Source organism: Simochromis diagramma, unplaced genomic scaffold (assembly GCF_900408965.1).
Source record: "Simochromis diagramma unplaced genomic scaffold, fSimDia1.1 OVJJ01000216.1, whole genome shotgun sequence".
In the NCBI taxonomy this organism is placed as follows: Eukaryota; Metazoa; Chordata; class Actinopteri; order Cichliformes; family Cichlidae; genus Simochromis; species Simochromis diagramma.
The window spans coordinates 378,997-405,924 of NW_024386883.1; the positions used below are offsets into that span (position 1 = coordinate 378,997).

General features: G+C 42.7%; 2 protein-coding genes across 3 annotated transcripts in view; one reads left to right on the top strand and one right to left on the bottom strand.

Annotated features, from left to right (window-relative positions):
• Positions 1-11,390, top strand: part of LOC120734144 (Down syndrome cell adhesion molecule-like protein 1 homolog) — a 53,258-nt gene extending 41,868 nt beyond the window's left edge. For both annotated transcript variants that reach the window (XM_040032731.1, XM_040032732.1), the window contains exons 21-33: positions 2,072-2,225; positions 2,780-2,897; positions 3,031-3,194; positions 3,288-3,386; positions 3,623-3,811; positions 4,006-4,293; positions 4,408-4,563; positions 4,650-4,680; positions 4,802-4,920; positions 5,025-5,177; positions 5,391-5,591; positions 5,677-5,988; positions 8,246-11,390. In XM_040032731.1, the coding sequence (XP_039888665.1) occupies positions 2,072-2,225; positions 2,780-2,897; positions 3,031-3,194; positions 3,288-3,386; positions 3,623-3,811; positions 4,006-4,293; positions 4,408-4,563; positions 4,650-4,680; positions 4,802-4,920; positions 5,025-5,177; positions 5,391-5,591; positions 5,677-5,988; positions 8,246-8,679 (2,418 nt within the window). In that variant the 3' untranslated portion in view covers positions 8,680-11,390. The remainder of the gene's footprint in view (positions 1-2,071; positions 2,226-2,779; positions 2,898-3,030; positions 3,195-3,287; positions 3,387-3,622; positions 3,812-4,005; positions 4,294-4,407; positions 4,564-4,649; positions 4,681-4,801; positions 4,921-5,024; positions 5,178-5,390; positions 5,592-5,676; positions 5,989-8,245) is intronic.
• Positions 11,391-13,980: 2,590 nt separating this feature from the next.
• arhgap35b (Rho GTPase activating protein 35b) lies at positions 13,981-24,989 on the bottom strand. The gene is made up of 7 exons (XM_040032734.1): positions 23,942-24,989; positions 18,296-22,203; positions 17,995-18,136; positions 17,518-17,595; positions 17,228-17,359; positions 16,908-17,013; positions 13,981-16,776 (listed from the first exon to the last, which is right to left on the bottom strand). Exons 2-7 carry the CDS (start codon positions 22,007-22,009, stop codon positions 16,365-16,367), a joined length of 4,584 nt encoding a protein of 1,527 aa, XP_039888668.1. The 5' UTR covers positions 22,010-22,203; positions 23,942-24,989; the 3' UTR covers positions 13,981-16,364.
• Between the last annotated feature and the right edge of the window lie 1,939 nt (positions 24,990-26,928).

Below are 26,928 nucleotides of genomic sequence, written 5' to 3' on the forward strand. Positions count from 1 at the left end.
ATTTGTAAGCGCTGTTATTAAATGAACCTGTATGCATGCATTTGTGTGTGTGTGTGTGTGTGTGTGTATGTGTGTGTGTGTGTGTGTGCGTGTGTGTGTTGCGCATGTCTCTCTTTCACTGTGTTTGCACCATCGCTTTATTTCCTGCCCTCCCAGATGAACAGATGAGGTTGTCTTGGCAACGTGATGAGACGTAGATATGCAAATGAGCCAGAGAACAAGCTCACACATGCACACTGCCGCATCAGAAGCACACACTCACAGAGACATCACATTTCGACATTTTCTATTTATACACATACGTGCAAGCATTTCAATTGTGGTTAGATCATGTGCACACAAACACCAGCACACGGTGAAGTCTGATATCAGGCTAGAATCTCACTTTCTTATTATTCACAAATACTCCTCCCTCTCTGTGCATGAGTGCCATGTAAATGAGCACAGGCAGGGAGGAGAGAGGGAAGGAGGGAGGGGGGTGGAAAGAAGGTTGAGAGAGAAAAAGAAGCACACCATTAGAGGTAGGGAAAGACCGAGGGGAAATGAGAGAAAAAGAGAGGGATGAGGGAAGAGGGAGAGACAGGCAGGGTGGAATGGAGGAGAGAGGAGGGTATCAGTCACATCGAGATGAGAGTGCTTTTGTCCGTCTTTTCATTATCTCCCTGTATCACTCCCTGGATCACCACAACACCGCCACGATGCTGAAGGAATGTTCGAACCCCCTGCACACAAACACACACACACTTATGCACATCCTCCCCTCCCTGTGTCCCTCCATCCAGTCCTCTTCACTGAGCTAGACAGAGAGGGAAAGAAAAAGCAAATGGTGAAAGAACACAGAGATGAACAGATTAAAGAGAGAGAACAGAGGATCCTCTTAAGAGACAACAGTCTTTTTGTGGATTGCCATGTATGTGTTTGTGTGGATGCAGGTGAGTGTGTGTTCATTCTCAAAGGTTTGCTTGGAGGAAAAATACATCCAAGCAAACCTTAAATCCAGTGTTGAGTACAGCATTATAAGTAGCTGTAGGTCATTTGCATCAAATTTATTTTGAGTAGTGGGACAAATAGACAGCTCCGCACAAAGGTTTACATTTTCTGTTTTGCCTTTTTTGTGTTGACCTAAAACCTGTGTTCAATTCTGAGCAATCATACTGCTCGCTGTGCATATTTTCTATAGTTTTTGTTTAAAAAAAAACATGGTTTTATGGGTTTTGCCTGAACAAAAAAAAAAAAAAAAACAGAGAGAGAGAGAATACCACATACCACATCTGTTTCTCCTTTACAACCTAACACTCAGTTTGCTCTGCAAAAAGCTTTAACTCCCTCAAAACATTCAAGTGATGTCAAGTTGTATACAGCATAAGATCTACGTTGTTCAGACAATGAATTCACAAGTTGATCTGGGTGGAAATGGAATCCATAAGGAGGTCAGCCACAGCTGAGAAAACCCGGCAAAAATAATGCACAGTATCATCCTTAAATTTTGGGAAAGACAAATAAAGAAAGAGTCAAAAATGCAAGTTGCTGTCAGTGTATCAGAGACAAAACATCTCAGTGGACTCTATGTTTGTGCTTTGGATTTAAGTGATTCGAGAAACAATATATGTATCATTTCTGCCTTTTATCACGAGGCAAACACTGCCAGTGAGGTTAATAAGTTAAAAGTTTAAACAAACAGATGACATTGACAGATGTATTTGGCTTTCCCTTTATTTCTCCAAAAAGTATGCTTTTTTGTTGTTTCAAGATACCGACAGTGTTCAAGGAAAATTGCACACCTCCTTTTTCACTGAGCGCATTTTGATGTGTCACAATAGGAAAAGGACAGATGTAAAAAAAAAAAACTGTTTAATCTGTCACCTGCAGGAGCATTAGTTTCAGTTTCCTGGTGTCACGTATGTTATGCTGAAACTTAAACAGAATAGAGCCTAAATTAATGTTATGTTCATCTTAATTTCCTTTGTAGCTTTATAAAATGTAGCACTTTAATCAAGTCCACAAGCTGCCACCACTCCTGTTATATTACTGTTTTATTTGCTAACATGACATTGCGTGCCCTCTGTCCCAGGCTCCCAGTGAGTATGAGGCCAACCCAGAGATGCTCTTCTACCGTATCACGCACCTTACCCGCGGTAAACAATACCTCATCTGGGCTGCAGCTGTGACAACTGCTGGAAGAGGCAACATTAGCGCAAAGGTCACTGTGGAGCCTGCTGGGAAAGGTGGGTCCTCCAGGCATGCCAGTTGTAGAGAAGAAGGGTAAAGAGATTTGTGCAAAGGTTATCAGGGAGAGCGCGCTAAACATGGCTATGAACTGGCAGCATGATCTCCTTTACACAGATCACTTTCATCAGTCTCCCTCCCTCTCGCTCTGTGTACAATCTCTGCTATTGATTGACAGCCGTGGTATTGATTGAGCAGCGGCTGTGTTGCAAGAAACGTTGTTGTTAATTATGTGGTGATGAACAGGGCCTATCCAGTAAAATGACCCTTGGGGAGAGAGATAGCAGGCAAAATCAATAGAGGGGAGGATTTATGGAGAAATGATAGACTCGAGACTAAGAGTTTTGACAGGGGGCTACATTAAAACACTATGGTACAGCTTTTTAATCCCTCAGGAGAAACGATTCAGGCCCACTTAATCATCCAAAAGCAGACACAGAAAGACAAGTTGAAGTATGAATAGAGTCATTTTGGTGTAATGCTTACTATTTGAGTTTAACATCATGTGCTAAAGATGCATGTTGAGTTTTACTGGTTGCATCTTTGTGTGCAGTCCCAGCTAAAATCCTGTCCTTTGGGGGCACTGTGACCACTCCCTGGATGAAGGAAGTACGTCTGCCCTGCAGCTCAGTGGGAGAGCCTACTCCCACAATTAAATGGACCAAAGACAGGTCAGAGCGGTCACTGTATACCCTTAGATATCAGAGATATCATGCACACATGCTGATGCTATTTCTTGTGAGGAAAATTGATTTTTTTTTAAAACTGCTCTTAATCCTGAATAACCTGTCTGCTCTTTATCAGTGAGGACTCTGCCATTCCTGTGACAGCTGACAGCCAACGGCAGATCTTATCCAATGGTACACTGGTGCTACGCTTAGTCAAAGCAGAGGATTCTGGGTACTACACCTGTACGGCCACTAATACCCTAGGCTTTGACACCATCATAGTGAACCTTGTGGTACAAGGTAAGAAGAAACAGAAAATTTATAAACTTATTTGAGTGAAACAGACACTTCTGTCCTGGTGCTAAGTTATTGTCTGTGTGTGTGTACATCCAGTTCCTCCTGACCAGCCTCGTCTGACTGTCTCCACTACTTCCACCTCCTCCATCACCCTGGCTTGGATTCCTGGGGATAATGGAGGAAGCTCCATCAGGGGTATTTAAATATTGTTGACCTGTTTTTTAAGGGTGCTTCACACTTTTGATGTCATATGTACTTATCCAGTTGTGCAACAAGCTTATGTTTCTAGGTAAAAGGAAGTCAAACCGCAGCCGGCTGTAGCTAATTGTAGCTGATTGTTGCCCCCTGGTGTCCAACAGATGGAGCTGCAGCAAGGATACACCACCATTAGTAGCTGTGTTTGACATAAATGTGTACTGGTGTGCCTGCAGGATTTGTGCTGCAGTATTCTGTGGACAACACAGAGGAATGGAGAGATGTATTCATCAGCTCCAGCGAGCGTTCCTTCAGGTTGGACAATCTCCGCTGTGGAACTTGGTACAAGGTCAAGTTGGCTGCCAAGAACAGTGTGGGCTCAGGACGTATCAGTGAGATCATTGAGGCAAAGACGCATGGAAGAGGTGAGGGGTCTAGAGAAAAGTGTTGAAGCTGGAATTAAGTCGAAATAAATCTTCTCTTTCTTTACTGTCTGTTCTTGTAGCAGCAGTTACAACTTTCTTCTCAAACATGAAGCCATCAATGCATCACAGATAAATACATCTTAAATTGCTAATTTATGATTATCTTTCTAACCTAGTGTCTTTTCCTTTTCCAGAACCGGTGTTCAACAAGGACCAGCCACTGCTAACGCACATCAACTCCACTCACGCAGGCCTCAACCTTCAGGGTTGGACCAGCGGGGGCTGCCCTATCACTGACCTGATGCTGGACTTTAGGCCCAAAGGTACTTGGGCCTGGCAGAGCCTCAAGGCCAATTCCACAAATCAGCTTTTCCTCAGCGAGCTGCGAGAGGCCACCTGGTACGAGCTCAAAATGAAGGCCTGCAACAGTGCTGGGTGTGGCAACCAGACCTCCCAGTTTGCCACAACTGACTACGATGGGAGTAAGTCTCTCCTAGTTTTTTAGGTCTTTGTGTATCTTTTTCCTCTCATTCATGTTTCTGCTACTGACCCTTGTAAATTTTGTCAAATTTTTCTTCTCCTTCTACTCTCATTAGGTACAATCCCTCCCATTAAATCAGCTCGTGGAGAGGGGGACGATGTGAAGAAACTGTTCTCTATTGGCTCTCCTGTCATTCTGGTTACCCTTGGCGTTGCTTTGCTCTTCATTATACGAAAGAAACGCAAGGAGAAGAGGCTCAAACGACTTAGAGGTGGGAATTAAACGATTTAATATACTAACACAAGTGACAAGCTGAAAAAATATGTCTAATTATATAATTATACCGTCTTCTCGCAGATGCTAAGAGCCTTGCAGAGATGCTTATCAGGTAAGAGACAGCTTTATTTGTTATGTGTACTGTATAGAATAGCTGTATTTTGCATAAATAAATCACTTACAAGCAATTTCAGGCTTAATATATATGTTTTTGTTTTTTTGTCTCTGTGTAGCAAGAACAACCGAAGCATAGACACTCCAGTGAAGGGTCCTCCTCAAGGACCAAGGCTCCATATTGACATCCCACGTGTCCAGCTCCTCATTGAAGACAAGGAAGGCATCAAACAGATAGGCATGTGACCGCACATTGATAGCAACACAGCTGCCATTCACAGAGGGGTTTTTAGAAGCCTCTAAAAGATCTTAGTAACTCGTTTATTTCCTTGCTTGCAACAGGAGAGGACAAGGCAGCAGTGCCGGTGACAGACACAGAGTTCAGCCAGTCAGTGAATCCACAGAACTTCTGTACAGGCGTTTCTCTGCATCACCAAGCCCTTATCCAGAATTCAGGCCCTTTGATTGACATGTCAGACATTCGGCCTGGCACAAGTGAGTTTGTTTTATGTTCATATTTGTTCTGCTTGTCACAGCTTTCAGTGAAATAGTTTGAGCCTTTAAATATGAGCAACAGATTTGATCTTTTATTGAAGTACATCTCCAATACATTTGAGAAAATATAGACTTATTGACAGCTAATACATAGATACCAAGCATCTTTGATCCTTAGATGTTCTCTGATCCCTGTGACCTCTCTCTTCTCAGACCCAGTGTCACGAAAGAGCATAAAATCAGCCCACAGCTCTAGAAACAGATACTCCAGCCAGTGGACGCTTAGCCGCCCAAGTCAAAGTCAGTCAACAGCCTCTGCACGAACTCTGACGTCTGACTGGCGGACGATGGGCTCTCATGGCATCACAGCCACCGAGAGTGACAGCTACAGTGCCAGCCTCTCACAGGACACAGGTGGGTTAAAATTAAGAAAACTTACTCTCTTGTAACTGAGTAGCTAAGTAAATGGTTGAAAAAAACTACACTTCTTTTCTTTCAGATAAGGGAAGGAACAGCATGGTGTCCACAGAGAGCGCGTCCTCCACCTACGAGGAGCTGGCTAGGGCGTATGAGCACGCCAAGCTGGAGGAGCATCTACAACACGCCAAGTTTACAATCACAGAATGTTTTATCTCTGATAGCTCGTCTGATCAAATGACAACAGGTACCAATGACCCAGCAGACAGCATGACCTCCCTCAGTACACCCTCTGAACCAGGCATCTGCCGCTTCACTGCCTCACCACCCAAACCGCAGGACTACGACCGCGGTAAAAATGTGGCTGTGCCCATTCCCCACCGTGCTAACAAAAGTAAGTATCAGAGCTGAGACCCATGTGGGGACGCTGTTCTTTTGTTTTGTTGTTTGTACTTGTTTTACATTCAGTGCACAAGAATTACACATAATTACAGTTAGGACACCCATATGTATGTATTGCATGCCCACAATTAAAGACACACAAGGATGAGAGTAACAGAAAGCCACTGGTTGCTAAAACAACAACTAGATTTTTGTTCCAAGCCATTTTGAAACCTTCTTCCACATCAGTTCCTCATTTTCATACTATACCAGTGGCTTGCAAAAATATTCGGCCCCTTGATCTTTTCCACATTTTGTCACATTACAGCCACAAACATGAATCAATTTTATTGGAATTCCACATGAAAGACCAACACAAAGTGGTGTACACGTGAGAAGTGGAACTAAAATCATACATAATTCCAAACATTTTTTACAAATAAATAACTGCAAAGTGGGGTGTGCGTAATTATTCAGCCCCCTGATCAATACTTTGTAGAACCACCTTTTGCTGCAATTCCAGCTGCCAGTCTTTTAGGGTTTGTCTCTACCAGCTTTGCACATCTAGAGACTGAAATCTTTGCCCATTCTTCTTTGCAAAACAGCTCCAGCTCAGTCAGATTAGATGGACAGCGTTTGTGAACAGCAGTTTTCAGATCTTGCCACAGATTCTCGATTGGATTTAGATCTTTGACTGGGCCATTCTAACACATGGATATGTTTTGTTTTAAGCCATTCCATTGTTGCCCTGGCTTTATGTTTAGGGTCGTTGTCCTGCTGGAAGGTGAACCTCCAGCCCAGTCTCAAGTCTTTTGCAGACTCCAAGAGGTTTTCTTCCAAGATTGCCCTGTATTTGGCTCCATCCATCGTCCCATCAACTCTGACCAGCTTCCCCGTCCCTGCTGAAGAGAAGCACCCCCAGAGCATGATGCTGCCACCACCATATTTGACAGTGGGGATGGTGTGTTCAGAGTGATGTGCAGTGTTAGTTTTCTGCCACACATAGCGTTTTGCATTTTGGCCAAAAAGTTCCATTTTGGTCTCATCTGACCAGAGCACCTTCTTCCACATGTTTGCAGTATCCCCCACATGGCTTGTGGCAAACTGCAAACGGGACTTCTTCTGGTTTTCTGTTAACAATGGCTTTCTTCTTGCCACTCTTCCATAAAGGCCAACTTTGTGCAGTGCACGACTAATAGTTGTCCTATGGACAGATTCCCCCACCTGAGCTGTAGATCTCTGCAGCTCGTCCAGAGTCACCATGGGCCTCTTGGCTGCATTTCTGATCAGCGCTCTCCTTGTTCGGCCTGTGAGTTAAGGTGGACGGCCTTGTCTTGGTAGGTTTACAGTTGTGCCATACTCCTTCCATTTCTGAATGATCGCTTGAACAGTGCTCCGTGGGATGTTCAAGGCTTGGGAAATCTTTTTGTAGCCTAAGCCTGCTTTAAATTTCTCAATAACTTTCTCCCTGACCTGTCTGAGGTGTTCTTTGGACTTCATGGTGTTGTTGCTCCCAATATTCTCTTAGACAACCTCTGAGGCCGTCGCAGAGCAGCTGTATTTGTACTGACATTAGATTACACACAGGTGCACTGTATTCAGTCATTAGCACTCATCAGGCAATGTCTATGGGCAACTGAATGCACTCAGACCAAAGGGGGCTGAATAATTATGCACACCACTCTTTGCAGTTATTTATTTGTAAAAAATGTTTGGAATCATGTATGATTTTCATTCCACTTCTCACGTGTGCACCACTTTGTATTGGTCTTTCATGTGGAGTTCCAATAAAATTGATTCATGTTTGTGGCTGTAATGTGACAAAATGTGGGAAAGTTGTGGGGGCCAAATACTTTTGCAAGCCACTGTATCTGACTTTCATATCACTGATGCCTGCTCTGTTCTGTACTTTTGCCATTTGCCTTTCATTAGACACAATGAAGGGCAAAGAGGTGTGATCAGGTCAGAATATTCAGATTGGAAATATTGTAATGGGAATAAAGAAGTCTCTGTGTAAAGTTGGCATTTGTATAAACAAAGAAAGGTTTTTATTACACAATGAAGATAAATGTGCAAGCCAATGAATTATTGCTACTCTGGATGATTCAAGGATGAATCAAAAAATATTTAATAGCACTAATAATTGCATGCACGTAACAGACTTATGATACACAAGCAAAATATCTAACTTGTGTCTGTTATAGGAAGTGGTTATTACTCATATGAATGAATTGTATGGTTTTGTCCTGACTCTTCTGTGGCCTTTTTAGGTGAATTCTGTAACCTACCCCTTTACATGAAGACAGACCCATTTTTCCGCAAGCAAGGGGAGCTGCATGACCCATGCCCAGCAGTGCCGCCGCGAGAAGCGTCGATCCGCAGCTTGACGCAGCGGGCGTATCACACCCAGGGCCGTCACAAGACTCTAGACCCTGCGAAGCAGCAGGCCCAGACACTGGGCCACTCTGGGCTGGGCAGCTTGGGTGCGAGCTCTGGCACTGCCACCTTGCCTCAAAGGACTCTCACCATGCCCAGCTCCAATAATGCAGCAACAGCTTCCACTTCTAGCACGAGCAGCAACCCCACCAACAGTAACAAGGTGGGGGGCTCCAGAGACTCGCTCCTAGAGAGCAGCTCCTCTGCACTGGGGAGGTTGCAGAAACAGAGTGTGGGGGCCTACTCCAAGTCATACACGCTGGTGTAGTCCATTCTTCTGCACAGACTGCTGTCCCACTCCTCAGCCAGCCCCACTCTGGCGCTCTGCGATCTGGGTCTGAATGGGCATGCAACCATTTTTTCTTCAAACCCAATTAATGGTGAACTGCCCAGCATCCTGTCTGATTTACCTTGGGAAAGATGTTCTCCCAGACAGAGACCCAGCTAACCCTACTTTTCATGTTCATGTGGGACTCTTATAAAAGAACTACTAACTCCAACTAACAGTTCCAGCCGGCTGGTGCTCAGCTCCACTCAGCTCCCGCAGGAGCTGCACAGCGAAAAACCAGGAAGCGATTCTGTGGTCATTTTGAAATACTGACTGTAACCGAGGAGCTAAAACCTCTGTGTTTATGAATATGAAGACTACCATAGCCAGTATGAAGCTGTGTGGCCATCCTGTCTCATACACACACACACACACACACACACACACACTGTCCTCCATAGTTTGAGTATTATTGTCAATTTGCAAGCCTTCCGATTAAGTTCCCTCTTCGTACTGTATCTTTCACCCTCTTTGTGTCTCTTAAAGCCCCATAATGCTATTGGCAGATTCTATAATATTGATTCCCAAAAGTAATGATTCAGGTTCCCTTCCAAGAAGATTTTAGTCACATTAGCATCCTCCACACATCACTCTGCAGCTGAACATTGTCTAACTTAAACAAATCATGACAACCCAAATGAACCAGCTATAATTTCTCACATTACAAATACAGAATATTTGGTATTATAAAGAATTTACATATATATTTCTATGTAGGTATATTATTGACATTTAAGTGAAATTATGACAAAGTATAAATTTTACATACTACAATAGTGTAGTATTATATACAGCAATTTAATGTTAATGTCAAATTTTAAGAACGAGACAATCGCTCAATCATGAAATTTTAAAAAGAGGAATTAAAAAAAATGAAGGTTCGACTAAAGAGAGAAAATGTTTAGTATATATACAGGATGTTTTGTATGTTACTGTATGTAGGGTGACTAGAAGAAGGGTGTTTTGCTTACGTTTGGACAGAGAGGGATGCTTTCCTATCCGCACGGTGTCATGGGAGAAGCGAGACAGTGCAGCAGAACACGACATCCTTGGATCGCAATGCCTCCTTGGTTGTTTGGTGAAAACAATCATGACACAAGGCCTTCCAGGATTTCTGTAATAATATAAGTCTACCCATGAGGATATAGGCTCCTTGACTTTTTATTAAGCGTGTCAGTAGCCTGAGTGGCTGGTAAATACAATAACATTCAGAAACCAAATCAGTGTCTCAGAGTAAGTTTTATGCTGGGAGAAGGTTTGCTGCAAAGTGGTCACAGACTTTTAGTTATTATAGAGTATTAAGGCTTCTATTTGTGGTACGGGCGGCAGAGATTGACAGTCACGGATAGAGCATCCTGCCAACTTCTCCGTCAGCCGTGCCACACAGCTAGGCTTTGCTCTTCGTAGATTAAAAAGACAGCTAGCTGAAGGAGTCCCAGTCATGATGTGAATGAAGTAAGATAATTTAATGTCGAGAGATGTTATATGTCAGGGAGTTCAGTTTTGAAAATTATATGATCGATATCATTGTTGTTGTCCAGTTTTAAGTACTGTAAACGCCACACTTTCTTCATCTCGATGCCCCTCCATTTTTTTGCGCTAACGTGCATTCACACAAGAAAATAATGGATCGATTGTTTTAAGCATTTACAAAGCAGCAGTTTTGTGGTTTTATATTTATTCATCCATTTGCTTTGTTTGCTTGTTTGTTTGTTTAGGGGGAGGGGAATCTGTTCTTCGGTTGATTTTCATGTTTTGATTTTCCGTTCAACTTGTTTGGTCTAAATTTTTTGGTACCAGAGGCCAAACGGTACAAAGCTATGTGGCCTGTGGCTAAAACTAGTTCAGCCAAGTGAAAATCAGGGACTCATAGCTCTTTTGGTCACACAAACTACTATTGTATTGTGTATATACTGGACAGGAGTCTGTCTGTAAACCTGAATCGTTCAGGCTCCTGTCATTTAAACCCCATTCAGATAAATTTAAGTAAAAAAAAAATTCAACACCCTATTCATACAAGATCCATCATCTCTACCTTTGTCAGTGTTGTTTATAGATTAAGTCTTGTACATATACACAGTTTTGTATGAAGAGCTATTTTTTCGTCAGAATAAATCAGGGGACACATCAGGGTTGAATGCCCCAGTTTCAAAATTGAAATAGTATTAAGAAAAAAGTATTTTACTTCTGAAATGGGCAAAAAAACCAACATTTTTTCTTTCCCTTTACGTTTTTTGATACTAATTTGTTGAATTTTTATTCTTTTTTTAAAGTCTTTTGATGTTGTCATTTGTCCTTTTTCCTTTTTTTTAATTAGCATTATTTTATATTTTGTTCATCCTCAAATTAAGTCATTGCATGCTTGCTAAAAGGGAAAAATTGAAGGGAAAAAGTGTATGAAAATCCAAACTTAAAAAAAAAAATGTTGAGGGTATCCCAAACATTTGTTTGAGTTGCTTGTTACAGCAATTGCTTGTGTTCAAAGGTACATTTTCTATGAAAAGAAAGCAAAAACTAAAAAGATCATTTAACACCTTGTGCAATAAAGCTATCTTTCATATGTCACGGCTTCTGTCATTATCTAGAGGTCTGTTTGTATGTCTTGTGAAAATGTCTGGGCCTACACACGCATGGAGTTTACAGCCAAACCAGTGTTCATGAACATATATATATATATACATATACATACATATATACATATATATATATTTTTTTTATTTTTTTTTATTTTTATTTTTTTCACATTCTGTCTCTCACAGTTGAAGTGTATCTCTGGTGCAAATTACTGACCTCTGTCATCATTTTAGGTGGGGGAACTTGCACAATCGGTGGCTGACTAAATACTTTTTTGCCCCACTGTGTATATATATATATATATATATATATATATATATATATATATATATATATATATATATATATACACAGTTTTTTTTTTATATATATATAAAAAACACCCAGCACGCCCCTGCGGGCAGTTTATCCTTCAAGCTCGGGTCCTCTACCAGAGGCCTGGGAGCTTGAGGGTCCTGCGCAGTATCTTAGCTGTGGGACTGTGCTCTTCTGGACAGAGATCTCCGATGTTGTTCGATATATATATATATATATATATATATATATATATATATATATATATACATATATATATTTAGTAAATGAGCTGTAAATGAGCTGCCATGTGAATGAAAAAGTCTTGAAAAGTTACATAATTGTGGTAATCTGTGGCAGACTGACATCATACAACATTTTAAGAGGCTACATTTGATGGTTGACCTTCTGTTTTGTCATATGTATGCTGTTATTATGGTGGATGCTCTCTAAAGGTCATCTTCCATGGATTTCCATAAGCCAAAAACTCTTGGAAATCAAAGAAATGTTTGAAAGATTCTCTACAAGACAGATTTTTCTACACTTGGCTCCTTATGATGCCTAATATCCTCGATAAGGTCATCTCAGGTACACGGTTGTGGCGCTAAGCACAAGAGCCCATCCTGATCAAACCCTTCTTAGACTGCTGGCCTAAAAGAGGGGAAAGGAGCTAACACAGATTTAGGCAGACAATGAACTGAGGGAATGGACCTAGACTCAGAATATGACAAACAAGGATTATTTTGAACTGTGCAAAGCCTCTCTAGTGAAATCCAAGAACAGAAATAAGTAGATGTTAGTAAAACATGATGTTTTATGCTTTCATATTGTTTACACTAAATTCTGACCCTACCAAATGCTGCAGTAGAAATCAAGACCTATCAAACCAGACAACGTTTTACATCGTCCACTTTTCAGCCCGTGCAAACTGAAGCCTCCATTTCCTGTTCTTAGACAGAGGTGGCACCTGTGCGGCCTTCTGCTGCCGTAGCACATCTGCTTAAAGCTTTGATGTGTTGTGTGTTCAGAGATGCTCTTCTGCATAACGTGGTTACAAAGAGTTACTGTTGCCTTCCTGTCAGCTCAAAGCAGTCTGGCTATTCTCCTCTGATCTCTGATATCAAACCGTTCTCTGTAAACTACAGATCCCCATTCTGATATTCATTCTGAATTTCAGCAGGCCTTTCTTTATGCATTTATATATATGCTCAAATCCATCAAGAATCCATTCTCAATCATGTGATTGGCTGATTAGATATATGCGCTAATGACCATCTGCTTGTATTTCCATTGGATCTGCATACTGGAAAGAGAAAGACTGAAAAAGAATTGACTTGTCCAAAATACTGAACTCTACACCTTCTTTCAGCTCAGGATTCCTTAGTTTTATTTGAATAGTGGAGCCATGATAGGTAATAATATTATTATGACATCATGTGGTTTATTTTCTGACACTTCAAGAAGATCTTAAGCCACAGAAGTGATCGTGTTTTCACAAGCCCATCGTAATAAGTAAATCCAATAGAAATAGCACTAAAAGTAGCAGTACATAAGGACAGACACACAGAGACACACGCTTGTAAAGATTCGCCAGAAAACTGTACAATATGGACGAGATGTAATGAAACACCCACCCAGTGTCAGATCTACGGCCACAAGAGGGCGACATAACGCTATAATGTTTGACCCTTCCCCACAGAGGTTAACAGATACTGTGACGACAGTACTCGCCCAAAAGCGTGCAGTCACTCATGACGGATACACTGTGAATAATTGATGCTTTTCAGAGTCACAAGCACCATGTGTGCTTCACTAATAGCTCCTACTACTACTGTAAAGGTATTTCTGCATGCATGCTGTGGAGAATAACCTTATCATGATGATGATGATTATGATTATTATATTAAAAGTTTCATACAACACAATCTTCAATCATTGTCCTTGGCAATATGTGCCAGCAGCCATGTAGACTATTCATGCGTTGCTGTGCTTGTTTATTAAGCTGTCAATCAAGAAAATAGTAGTAATAGAAAAAGCACACTTATTTACTCCACAGCTAAAAAAGTGGAAAATAACAGCCTTATATGTTGTCGGGTGGGAGCACAGTGCAGAATGGCTTTTCAAAAACTGTCATTAGCCCTCCGCTCCATTTTCCCACAACAGTGACTTTTTTTAACTTACAAAATGGGATGATTGATATTTTTTAATTCCTTGGTCTCTACTGTTGTGACAACCTTCATCTGGCTGCTATTGTGTGGCTTCGCAAAGTATAATCAAAAGAATGCGCTTTTTTACCAGCGGAGCTCCAATCTCATTTCAAACCTGAACGGAGAAAAGGATCAATGGGAGACAGAGGCAGCAGCGAAAACTGGGGACAATTTTACAAGATTTAATTTATTAACTATTATACAGTTCACATAAGGCCTTCATCTTCAAACACTATTCTCAGTCAGACAAATTCCATGGTTTGCTTCTGGTGCACAGTACATCAACTTTCACGTTGCAGCTATTTTCACTTCAGTATTGGTTTTCTTCTAATTTCACGTTTTAAAACAGGGAGGGAGGCTTTCGTCCTTCTCCCCTGGTGTGTGCATGTGTGTGTATGTGTGTTTTGTTTATTTTTTTTTAAATCATGCACTAAACTCAGGTGGCCTCGAACCATTCACAAAATTGTAAAAATGGACTTTCAATCATTGAAATACACACTAGAAATGTTTTCTACCATTGACTAAAAGGTGGTGTCCCCCTCCCCTCCCCCCCCAAACATACAAATAAACAACCATCATAGAGTAGTACGCACTCACTTTTTTTTGCCTCAGCAGGATCTGCCGAGGATGGGCATCGAGAGCGATGCCGTAACATTTATATACTCCAGGGAATCGTGTTGTCTGGTCGGTTCTGCGCCAGGTTCAGCTGCAAGCACTGCACGGTTTGAGGAAAGCCCTCATTTTATACTCCTGACGAACAGGTAAAATGACTGACTTCCAACAGCATCATGATCCCAAAAAGTACCAGTAATTGTTGATCCTAAATATTCATACAGTTGATCCCACTATTCTGTGGTCATAGCAACCGAGAACTACAGCAGAGCCGCAGTCCTCTGATCCACATCTTCCACCTTCATTGAAAGAGACAGTGCTTCCTCTCATGGACTTAACCGTTATTAAAGTTGTTAGGCCTTCATTATCAGTGCTGCTTGTTTTCAGCGAAAATGAAGGACGATATTGCAGCACAAAACTAATCAGCTAGAACAAGTAAACTGCCACGGGTGCTTCCTGAACGTCTCGATCCGCAGGTACTTCACTTCCACTGGTCATTGTGTTTCAATAGCAGGACTAGCAGTGACAGTGCGTTGAGAATACTAAACCTTCAGAGTTAATAGTACACGGATACAAAGCGCTCGGTTTGATAAACAGCCACAGCAACACGTCCGGAAACCTATCATGTTTCAAGTGTTTGGTTTACGTGGACAACAGATGCTAGCGTAAAATTTGCATGTATGGCGTTGCTGGGTTACACATTCAAAATGGCAAAAGTTTTCTCCTTCACTTGACCGACGGCAGGCAAAGCCTTCACTGATATTCCAACGGCCTAATCGAACTAAGCATCCCTATATACGCCCACTCTGATCGACCAACAGCTAGAAAAGAGGACAAACAAAACGAGTTTTTCACATGGCTGGATGAATGAGGAACACGAGTGGATTTGGATTTCCCACCGACCTAAAATGGGAAACCCCCACCCACCCACACCGGATCCACTTTTTTTCCTTTTCTTTTTTTTTTTTTTTTTTTACAAAAAGGATCTTGTTTCACAAGCCTGTACTGATGCCACACTTGACCACTACACAAACAAACATGAACAATGAATCCGTGTGGCATTTCTTCATATTTAAACACTACACTATTTAAAAAAAAAAAAAAAAAAAAAAAAAGTGCTTCAGATAAGTTTGTGGATACAAAAAACAGGTCTGATGTAAACAAAGTTTGATCTGCCAGAGCTCTGTCGTGGCAATGGGTATGGCTGTTTGAGCTGTGAAATTAAAATCACGTAAGAAAAAAAACTGTGTCAAAAAAAAGAAAAACCCCTTTTGAGGAGAAAAAACCCAACAGTGATCATTAAAGTGCATCCCTGGATGTGTTACTCCCAACCGTTCCCTTCCCTCCCATCCCCATGCTGACCCCTCAAGTAGAGCCGATGACAGAAACCCAAAAGGCAGACACAGAGGAAACTCTGCTATATGGAGCAAACTGCTGCCCAAAGGACCTACAGAGGACCAGACTATAAATCCAGTGGCAGTACTTTCAAGAGAAAAAGAAACTAAAAACAGTTTTTACACATACTAAAAACACGGTGGCCCCAAGTCTTTCTTTTCCAGCTTGGCATAGAGGTCTCTATTTCTTTGTATTATGGGATGAGTGGTGGCTCGCTGTGACCGTGACCTCTGCCCTCCACTTCTCTGACCTGACATCCACTCATCCAGGAGATCAGAGGGCGGAAGGAGCTTCACTGGTAATGGTAGCCTCCGCTCCGACGCACACAAGCATGAACATAATTGGCAGGTTGGGGAAGTTTCTCAGACACTTTCCATCTCCAGTCCTCATAACCTGGGTTGTCCATCATGATCAAAAATGAAATGTGCATGTGCACATTTTTTTCTTTTACTTCTTTTTTTTTTTTTACTTTTTTTTTTTCTTTTAGTGTGTGTTGGTGATAAGGTCCAGCATCATCATGGGCACACATGGTTTCATTGTCTCTCACAGTGTCTCCTGTTCAGCGGGGGAATGGTGGGCGTGGGGGTGCTGGTGGAGGGGAGGGAGCAGAGACTGCAGGGGAGACTGGGGGGTAGTGGGTGGGGACTGCTGCAAGGGGCTGAAGTGAGGGGTGGTGTGAGGTGGAGAGGAGCGGTAACAAGAGTAGGCAGAGCTCCCGCCGAGGGTGGTGGTGGGCGAGGCAGGGAGGCCCCCCAGGCCGGTGGGGGAGTCGAGGAGGGGCTGGTTGTAGAAGAAGAATGCACACTGGTGGATGAAGGTCTCAATGATTGTCTGGTAGGTGCGCGTGGCAGTCAGAGCATCCATGGTGGAGAAGTCTGGCCTCATGAGGGTGGGCCAGAAACAGATGGACAAGTTCTCACTGGTCATCAAGTTCACCCTGTTCAGCTGGCTCACCCTGAGAAAACACAGAAAGGTACACTGACTGATTCCTTCTCATATAGCGGAGGAGGGGTAAAAAACAAGCAAACAAAAAAAAAATAGATGACAACGCATGAAAGTGATTTAAACCGTAAACAGGGGACTTACTTGTGTAAGTGGTTCGTTACATATTTGAAGACATCATAATTCTCCTTGGGGAACCTCCTCAGGACATCCTTCATGGTATACAGCCTCTGTTCTCTATCACTGATTTCTGCACAAACAGGATGTTTTTTTTTAAAGACTTCATCACACACAGTGATTTAAAGCTGAAACGTCTCTCTACGCCGTCAGAAAAATGTTTGTCAAGACTAAAACACCTAAAATGGAGCAGCTCTGCCAAAACCTTCCCACCCCTGTTCCTTTCTAAAGAAATAATCTTTTTATGTTCTAGTAAAGACTCTCCCAGCCCAGCAGTGTTTGCTTACTGAAAGCATCCAGTAGGTCCACCTGCAGAGCACAAGGCACCAGGGGCTCAGGCAGTTCAGAGAAGAAGCTTTTGAGGCCTCCAGCCACAGTGTTTATGGAGAAGTCTTTCTCCACTAGGTCTAATCCGTGGTCTGCACAGGGAGAATGACAGTTAACGCCCGTCAGTCGTAGCATTCATCGGGAATGAGCAATGAGTTCTGTGTCACTTTCTTCCAGTAACCCTGCTCATGTTTTGATTAGGCAGTCACATAATTACAGCTGGTTCAAACAAGTACGATGAGCAACTCACCCTGCTCAAACTGCCTCTGCATGCTCTCCATTTCCGACTTGTTGCCGCTTACGCGGTACAAACCCTCCGTATTCAGGCCTGAAGGAGAACGAGCGAAGCAGAGAAAAGGGGAAAGACGTGGATGGGTGTCACAGTGGGAAACAAGCAAAGCACAAACACTTCATCAGCCCCTTTGCAAACAGACGAGGCAACACAGACGCCGAAGATTAAACAGATGCTGAAGATTAAACGCACCCTAGTATTAATTTCACATTGCATTATGGTCATGAGCAGGTGCATGGGTTTAGGAACTCTGCAGGAATGTGAAGATGATTAATCACTAAAATAAATTCCATAAAAGACCTTTACCAAAAGTACAAATTAAAAACCTGATAAGTGATGAGTGCAGTGAGAATTTCTCTGAATGAAACTTTAAACACAATTAAAGGAACAGCACGAAATAAGCTGTTAATTAACGAGGGAAAAAAAGGCACTTACCTGTTGTCTCAATGAAGCGGACACACTTTTCAATGAAGAGAGGGATCGGTCTGTCTGGGGATACCACATTCACCAGGGGGACCCCGAAGTAGTTGCTCTCCAAGGGCTTGGGAATAGCTGGACGGGGCTTTGGTCTAGTTTTCTGCAGGAAAAAAGAAAAAGAACGAAACTCTTAGTATCTCAAAGCAATAATTACGCTGACACCAAGGTGCACTCCATGGCTTCTAACAAAATGTCCAGTCATTACACTAATTTGAAAGCTATGCAACATGACAAATGGCTTTTCTCAATAATAACACACCTTGGCTGTCCGCCGCAGGCTCTTCAGAATGTTCCTCTTCTTTGGGTCTTCGCTCTCCTCATTCACTAGACTTTCACCTTTAAGGGTCCCAAAGTCATCTTCTTTTGACTTTGGAAGAGCTCCCATCTCGTCATCACTGCCTATGAAGCTCGTGCGAAAGCTACTGAACTTGCCCAGCCGCTTAGAGCGGTCACGGTAAAGACGAGGCTTCACGCCAATTGCAGAGAACTTCCTCCTTCGTTCCAGAGAGCTGCTGTCCGCTTCGCTGTCTGAGCCGTTTCCATTGGAGTGCATCCTGTTTGAGTTGCGGATGGTGATGATTTTTCCTTGTGTGCTGTCATGTGGTACCGAGTAGATGATCTCTTCGTTGCTCGGGCGGGGTTTTGAAACGGCGTCAATGGGTTCGGCGTAGTCTGAGGGATCGTATCCCATGTCGCCACCAGGAACCCAGGTGACAGCAGAGGGTAAGGACCGCCGATGACCCAGCGTGTCGATATATGGGTTACGGCTCATTTTCCGGAAATCGAAAGTGACGCCTGGTTTCACTCTCACTTGGGGGGGTACTTTGTTGTTCAGTTTGTTCTCAAAGTCCCTGATATCAGATATGACAGAGATGTCACTGGAATCTAAGTCGGGCATGTTGAAACCGCTACTGTGAGATGTGAGCGTGCCATCATAGTACGGTGGCGACGGCTCTACGTCGTCCTCGGAATCCAGGAACATAGTGACAGGACTAGGAGAGCTGCAGCGCGGGGAGTAGACATTTTCATTGGTACACGCTTCAGCGACATTATCGTACATGTGCGTGGCCTCCACGATGTTGCGCTTCTCTACTACCTCCATCAGAAACGGATGAAACATTTCTATCCTGTGGAGGCCCCCCACCACCCCCCCAGACCCACAAACCACGCTGTTGAAGCGACCCTCAATCTCATGGGCTAGTTCCTCCCCCTGGATCAGCTGTTCACAGGCATAATCGCTGTCAGTGAGCTCTGCCTGGCTATCTCCGACTGCCAACAGCTGAATAGGGATGATGTCCTGCACCTCGCACAAGAATGCACAAAGGGTCTCCAGGGAGGCCTTTCGGGAGACCGAGTAGACTGCAATGTAGCCGTGCACTAACCTGCTCTTCCTCAAAGTGAAGGAGGCGTGGTATGAAAGCAGAGAGAGCTCTATAGCCAGCTTATGTCCACCAACTGTCTGCTCCAGCAACACGGAGGTGCCGCTATTAGACATGGGCCTGCAGTGCTGATGCATTAAGAAAGGCGACAGGAGCTGCTCGGTGTCGTAGGGGTCTCCACACATTAAGCACATGACAATGCGAAGGTCTGCCTCTGGGACTGGCTGAGAGTCTCGGAGACCTGGAGGCTCAGGGAGGAGAGGTGGGGAGCTGCTACTAAAAGATGTGCTCCTCCTAATATCCAGAAGGCCCCTCAGCACCTGGTTTATTTGGGTCTCGCTTATGTTATGGCCGTACCCCACACCGGGGGAGGCGGGGTCTAAAAAGCTACACTGCAATCTCCTTGCAAACTGCTGCCCCTGTGTTATCAAGTTTAAGGCAGTGTCACCACCTATATCAACGTATGATCCTACACCTCGTTTAGTGACTAAAAGCAGTGAAGTCGGCAGCTGTGCTAGCTGGCTATCTCTTCGGCCCAGAGTTGACTCCCTAAGTCGCTCGAGGCTTTCCACCACATAAGAAAGTGATTCTTTTGAATTATACAAACACAAACACCCATGAGGAGTGAAAGTGGGGGTGTAGAAAGAATTTACCGGAAGACGTACATTTCCGTCAATAGGTCGCAGCGTCAGTTCGTACATCTTCCCGTCTAACACATACCAGTCATCGTTTGTGCAGAGAGCTCTAATCTCATTGGCAAATTCTCTGGCTAGTCCATCCTTCCCAAGTATAACGAGGTTTATTCTGTCAGCCTTGGTGTCCCCAAAATGAGCTTTCACGTCAAAAAAGGGGTAATGGGAGGGAAAACGTGATGCTAACAGCTGCTCAATCTTAGAGTCTACGCAGTGTGGACTGCTAGGGCAGGTCTCCTTGGTGGGATGATAGACGAAGTGGATATGTTTTAATACCAAAGCATCTCTTTCAGCAGGAAGCTTCTGTAGTGCCTTGAACCTCTGCTCCTCCCCAAGAACCTCTTGGATTGCCCCCATCTTCTCCTTGCTGGGTTTAGCATCCACTTCAAGCTCATAAAAAAGCTCAGAGTATTCCAGCAGAAGCTCCTGGAAGTCTTCTTTAGCACGGTCAATGATCTCCTTCTGGTGCCGATTATAGAGATCCAGGTATTCTGGCTCCTCAAGCCACTGGTAGAACTCTTCATTCATGATGAAGCTCCGGGCCTCCTCCCAAGGTTTACCAGGTGTTACGAAGGGGGAGGAAGCCAGTCTCTGCTTAAACTCCTGCCTCATCTCCGCCCGTTTGCACTCATTGCGCAGATGCTCCAGGTGGGCATTAAAAATTTCTTCTGCTTCAGCAGTCTCCAACAGGTCAGAAGGGATTCGCTCATCTTCCATGTTGTCGATGTGAGACGTATCCTCCCATGGCGAGTCCTCCAGAACAACAAACCAGTGGGTGAAGTGTTGCTTGGACTCAAGGACTTTCTGTACCCCAGACCAGCTCAGCTGATCAATCTCATCCAGGTCAGGCACTAAAGAGCTAAGTGCTAAAGGAAGAGTGCTTACGTATATTTTCCGACGCCTCTCAATATGTTCCTGCTTCAGACGGTAGACATGCTGCTGAAAAAGTTTCTTGCATTTAGCCGTTCCCTCCAAGAAGACATATTCTTTGTACTCTGGGGAGTTGTTCATGCGTCGACTGGTGTTTAGCCAGGTTTCATTATGATTCTTTACTATACGGTTGATTAGCCATTCATAGCGATCCTTAGCAGAAGCTATCTGCTGACTCTGGAGTTTTAGGGCCTCAAAGTATGGGATGATCTTAGGCTTGCCCCTGCTCTTGTCGATAAGCTGAACCAAAGTGAGAAAGGCGAGGTCCACATTTATGTTTGAGCGTGCCGATGTCTCAACTACCGGTAGACTCTTTTTTGTGATAGCAAAGGTATGTGCATCTTTAATGTAGCGCTCTACTCCTTCGTCGCATTTGGTGAGGACCAGCACAATGGGCTTCTTAGTCTTGCTCAGCTGACCATACAGGTTTGAGACAAATTTCAGCTGGTCGTCAAAGTTTCGGTTCATGCCACGGCTTACATCGACACAAAGGAGGAAGCCATCGACCTGCAGCTTACCCTCTGGCATTTGCTTTTGCTCAAAGTCTTGCTCCAGACCCAGCTGATCCGTACAGAAGTACATGAGCTTCTCTGCTGAGGCCAGCTTGGTTGCTGCTGCCCGTTTGATATAGGGCTGCATAGCAGTGCTACGGTGCGGCTGAAACGTCTGGTCATCAATGAATTCGGTCTGCTCCACAACATGCATCCTGCACTCTGGCCCCTCCTCGAGAACCCGTGACACCTCCCCCCAAAATAGGAAGTGATCATTATTGACCACTCGACCCCCAAAGTCGCTGGTGCTCAACACGGACGTGTGATCCAAGTAGAAGTCATCAGCACTAGGACGCACAAACCTATTACACAAGCAGGACTTGCCAACCCCACATTGTCCCTTCTCTTTCTCTGTTCCTGACAAACCCACCACAATGAGGTTGTAAATGGGCGACCGCGCATCTTGCTTTTTGGCCATCATAGCCTGCTGACACTCATCCTGCCTTAAACAGGCACTGTATGAAGGAGTTCACTTGAATGTTTGTCCATAAAGTTGCTGATCTACAAAGGAGATCAGATTTCTCTTTCGTCTGCTGGGGCTTAAATTATAATAAGACAGCGCCGCAGTGATATGAGCAGACGGTTCTTTCATTCACTCGTTGCATGAATCAGATCCTGTCAAAAGAAACAGAGAACAAAAAAAAAAAAATGAAATCAGACAAAATAAGCAATCAACCAAAAAGTCATTTTGAATTAAAGGGGGGAAACAAAACAGTATGAAAGAGAATGATTGGGCAAATGTCAGGCCCTTCTTCCCCTTAAGCAGCTATAATAATAAAAGTAAATATCATTATACTACTTTAAGATGTAAAAATGTACTTGTTAGTTTGAATGAGGCATTTTTTACTTTTATCCTTCTTAACAACAGATGCTATCTATAATAATAATGGAGGCACATATTAATCCATTTTGTGCTTATTCCCTTTGTTTGACAAAGACTGATGAATCCTCTCAATGGTAAATGCCACAAAGAACCCGTAACACCAACCAATACTGGTTCTCATTATTTTTAATTGATTTCAAGTTGCCCGACATCACTGCATTAATATTATATGCACACTGGCATACATCCTGCCACCAGCAAAGCATAATGAAAACAGACATATAATAACAGGAATACCAGCAATGTGGTCTCCTTGCAGGGAGCCAAACACAATCTCAAATAAGGAAGAAGGCTCATTTTTGCACATTCAATTAATGAACTGAATAAAATGGGCAAGTACACTTGACTGCGCTTCATCTAAATTTTTGAATAATCTTTTATCTGATCGACAAATTTATTTAATCGACTCGTTTCAACACCGGCTGTACTGATCTCCAGAATTCCTTAAAAACATCTACAGAGGATCAAAAGATGACATTAATCCCTGGAGAAACATGTTGGGAGTGGTACTTTTTTCCCCCTTTTTGTTAAAATGACGACCTCAGCTGATCAGTGAGTGGGGTGACAAGCATTAAAATGACTATGGTGAAAGCGCCTCAGTCAACACTCTTCAGCCTAAGGGAAACAGCAGCTATCTTTAAAAGCATCTTCCCTGACCAAAAAAAATGAATGAAGAGCTTATTAAACAGCCTTAGTCACACTTACCATCATTGCCAAAGGGCTACGGACTTGCTCACACCTTTAAGACACTTAATGTTACTGCCAATTTTATGGCACTGACTAATGCTTCCATTATTATTATTATTATTATAGCACTGATGCAATTCTGCTACAATAGTCGGCACATAATGTGATCTAAAAAAAATTAAAAATAAACCATACGCAGAGGTTAATTAATGTGTAATAAGATTTCCTGAGTGAAAAAATCCTGCATTTAAAAATACAAAACAAAAAAAGCATGAGTCATGAAGAAATATTTAACCTGCCATATGACCATGACTTCATGGTGGGGTCGGAAGCAAACATGGGCAGTCCAAACAGCTCAGCTGAGCAAGGCCTGATATCCAAATGAGCAGACAAGTTCTTTTCAAATCAAGAAAAAAAAAACCAACCAGCATGCCTTTACCAAAACGCCATCAGCAAAACAGCACACCAAAGCGCCCTTTTAATCAATTCCCTTCACACAACCTACTTTTTTTAAAGCTAAGATTGTGTAACCTTATATGTTCTGCAAAAGGATTAACAGTTAACACGGGCTTGAGGGTGCACAGAGAGGGGTGACCACGCCAGGCCTGCTGTCTACATAATGAAATGGCAGCGCCGGAGAGCCGGGATAGCCTTACCTCCTGCACACCGACAGACAGACAACCTTTCACGGGAATGTATTTACCCAGCTGTCTTGGGGTGTAGCACTCGACAGCTTCGCTAGGAAATAGCCAATAAAGCAGAGCGAGCACGTAGAATACATACCATTGCATTTCTCCCCCTTTCTCCTCTTGCATCTGTCAGGCCAGCTCTTGCCGCAGCCCTCGCCGCCGCCTGATGTGCATAAGCAGCCGCAGAGAATGCACTGTGGGTCGGAACTATTCGCACATGAAACCGATACCTCTACAATTTGTGCGATGTGCTCATCTGAATACAATATCCTTCACCCATGTCTGGATTTCTCCTGTTTTGTTTTGTTTTTTTCCTTGCACTAATGTTTTAACTGAAATCAAACACGGGAAAGGCAAGAAATAAATATCCCGAACAATAGAACAATCCGATTTCTGTTCCCGCAACGCTTTCTTCACCAGTGCGAGATTGAGACGCGTGTTTAAAAAAAGAAAAAAAAATCTACTCAGTCGTCTTCTCCTCCCGGTTCACCACGTTGCTTTTTCAATAATTATTCTGTCCATTGTTGTGCCCACATAACGCTGGGCCGGTCGCGCACACGAGACAACGGTGAGTTTGATGCAATCGTCGGTGCTGTTTCGCTTAAGAAATGCCTTCTGCTGCAACACAAACTGCTCATGTCCCGATCAATTTAGGAGCAGATTGCGCGTGTGAAAGTGGTATTTCTGTCAGCTTTCCGTAATGGCGGCCCTCCTCCTCCCCGGACCTAGTTCTCCTCTTCTTTTCTTTGGGAAAACGGAGCTGTGGAGACAGAGGGAGCGGAGAGAGGGATTCTCCCAGTGGCGCCCTCACACAACTGCAGCAGGTCAGCGCTCTCACTGTTGCTAGCTCGCCACACTATGCGGAGAGGTCGTTACTGAGAAGTAATCGATTTCTCCACGTTCAGTCCGAGTATTTCGACAACACCCGCCTTACAGCAGCTCTTTAAAGTAAAATGTAAACTGTTAACTAGTACACTGCATAAAGAGGGCGTCTGCATCCTCTCTGTGAACTTTATGTGTGTAAAAGTGGTTTAATATCAGGATAAAGGTTTGTAATTAGCATACAGCAATGCTACATAAAGTTGTTGTTGGCTAGCATGCAGATTGACAGTCTGCTTTTTAGTAAGGATAAACCACTCTTAAGTGAAAAGTTTGAACTATATAGACCAAAAAGTAAATTACTTATGGTTAGTTTTCAAAACATATATATTTTGTATGAGTTTAGATGTCAAAGTAAAGCAAAGTTGCTGGAAAAACTAACATTTACAGTTGTTTATCTTTATACCCATTTCAAAATGCACCCGTTTTAACTTTAAATGTTTTACTTTTAGCTTAACTTTTATATCTTATGTTTTTGTTGGTGTTTTGCTGTTGTTGGTGTTATGGACAAGCTTTAAGAAGTTAGGCTAGGCATTAAACAAACATTGCATATGGTGGCAAAAAAGTAAAAATAAAAGCTACAGAACCAACTGAGTTGATTGTCTATACTCACAAAACTAATTGAAATAAAATATAGAGGAAATGCCTTTAGTTTGAGTTTTTTTCAGTGTGTTTATGCTTGTTTGTTTTTTACTTTCCCCTTAATCTTTATAATGTGGCATTGTGTTTATATTGCAATATCTATTCTGACCTTAAAACTTTCCCCTGAAAAATTAATACGCACATTATAATAATATTGCAACTTAAGCTGTCAGTGAAATGAATTATGCTCAGAACAAAAATGAATATTATTGAAAAATAAAAGCTGAACTGAAACTAGCAAACACACTGGAAACTAACCAAAAGTAAGCAGAACTGAAAGTAAAAATTCTAAATAAAATCACAATCAAACCAGTGAAAAAATATAAAACAGTAATAAAACCAATGTGCGCTGACTGTCACAGTAGCTGTGGAAAGGAACATAACTTAGTACATTTACTCAAGTGCTTCATTAAAGTGCAGGTTTAATGTACTGTGTATTTTTCTCTTCCAGTTCTACTTTTTTTGCATGCATTTGTTTGTTATATTCCGTACAATTTATCTGCAACATAATAAGTCAGCTTTAAAATAAATGGAACTGTATACATCTAATGACACAGCAGTATACGAGTGATTAAAGTCTTCCACAGCTGCAATTATCCAATAAAATAATGGCCTAATTGTAATTCTGAGAAGTCCAGTTTCTACATAATGAGGACATTTTATTTAGGTAGCTTATTTTGAATGTACAACTTGTGTACTCTTAAGTCGCTTAAACGGGGTGTAAATTTAACTTGAGTAAAGGCTCATAAAACTTTTTCTTTTTTGCAGAGCATTTACCCAGCACAAGATTATGTTTAATTCATGTGCAGTTGTACTTTACATGTAATAAATCTGTAATAGGATGCAGGGCATGAGCCTGAAAATTGTGTCCAATGTTTTATACATCATTTTCTACACTTTTATTATTTTATTTAACTGTCTGATTCCCAGTGGCTCACCCCAGCCTTGCTCTTCTCCCACCACTGCCACCGCCATGCTATCCCAGCAATCCAGGACACCGCTTTCCTGCTCCGCTTGCCCATATCTGACACTGACAGTCAGACTTCTGTCAGAATCTGTGTGTTAACCCACACTACAGGTCAAAATTTTGGCCACGCCATCTCATTTAATGTTTTTTCTTTCTTTTTATGACTGTTTACATTGTAGATTCTCACTCAAGGCATAAAAACTATGAAAACACTTATGGAAATATGTGGTAAACAAAAAAGTGTGAAATAACTCAAAACATGTTTTATGTTATAGATTCTTTAAAATAGCCACCCTTTGCTTTGATTTTACTGCTTTGCACACTCTTGGCATTCTCTCGATAAGCTTCAGGTAGACGGGTAGTCGGTCTTGAAGGAGTTCCCAGAGATGCTGAGCACTTGTTGGCCGTTTTGCTGTCACTGTGCGGTCCATCTCATCCCAAACCATCTCGATTGGGTTTAGGTCGGGTGACTGTGGAAGCTAGGAGTTGGCTACTGGAACTCTGTGTGGCATTTATGTGGGCTCTAAACTGAGGTGCTGGTGACTTGCAATATGTGAGGCTGGTGACTCGGATGAATTTATCCTCAACAGCAG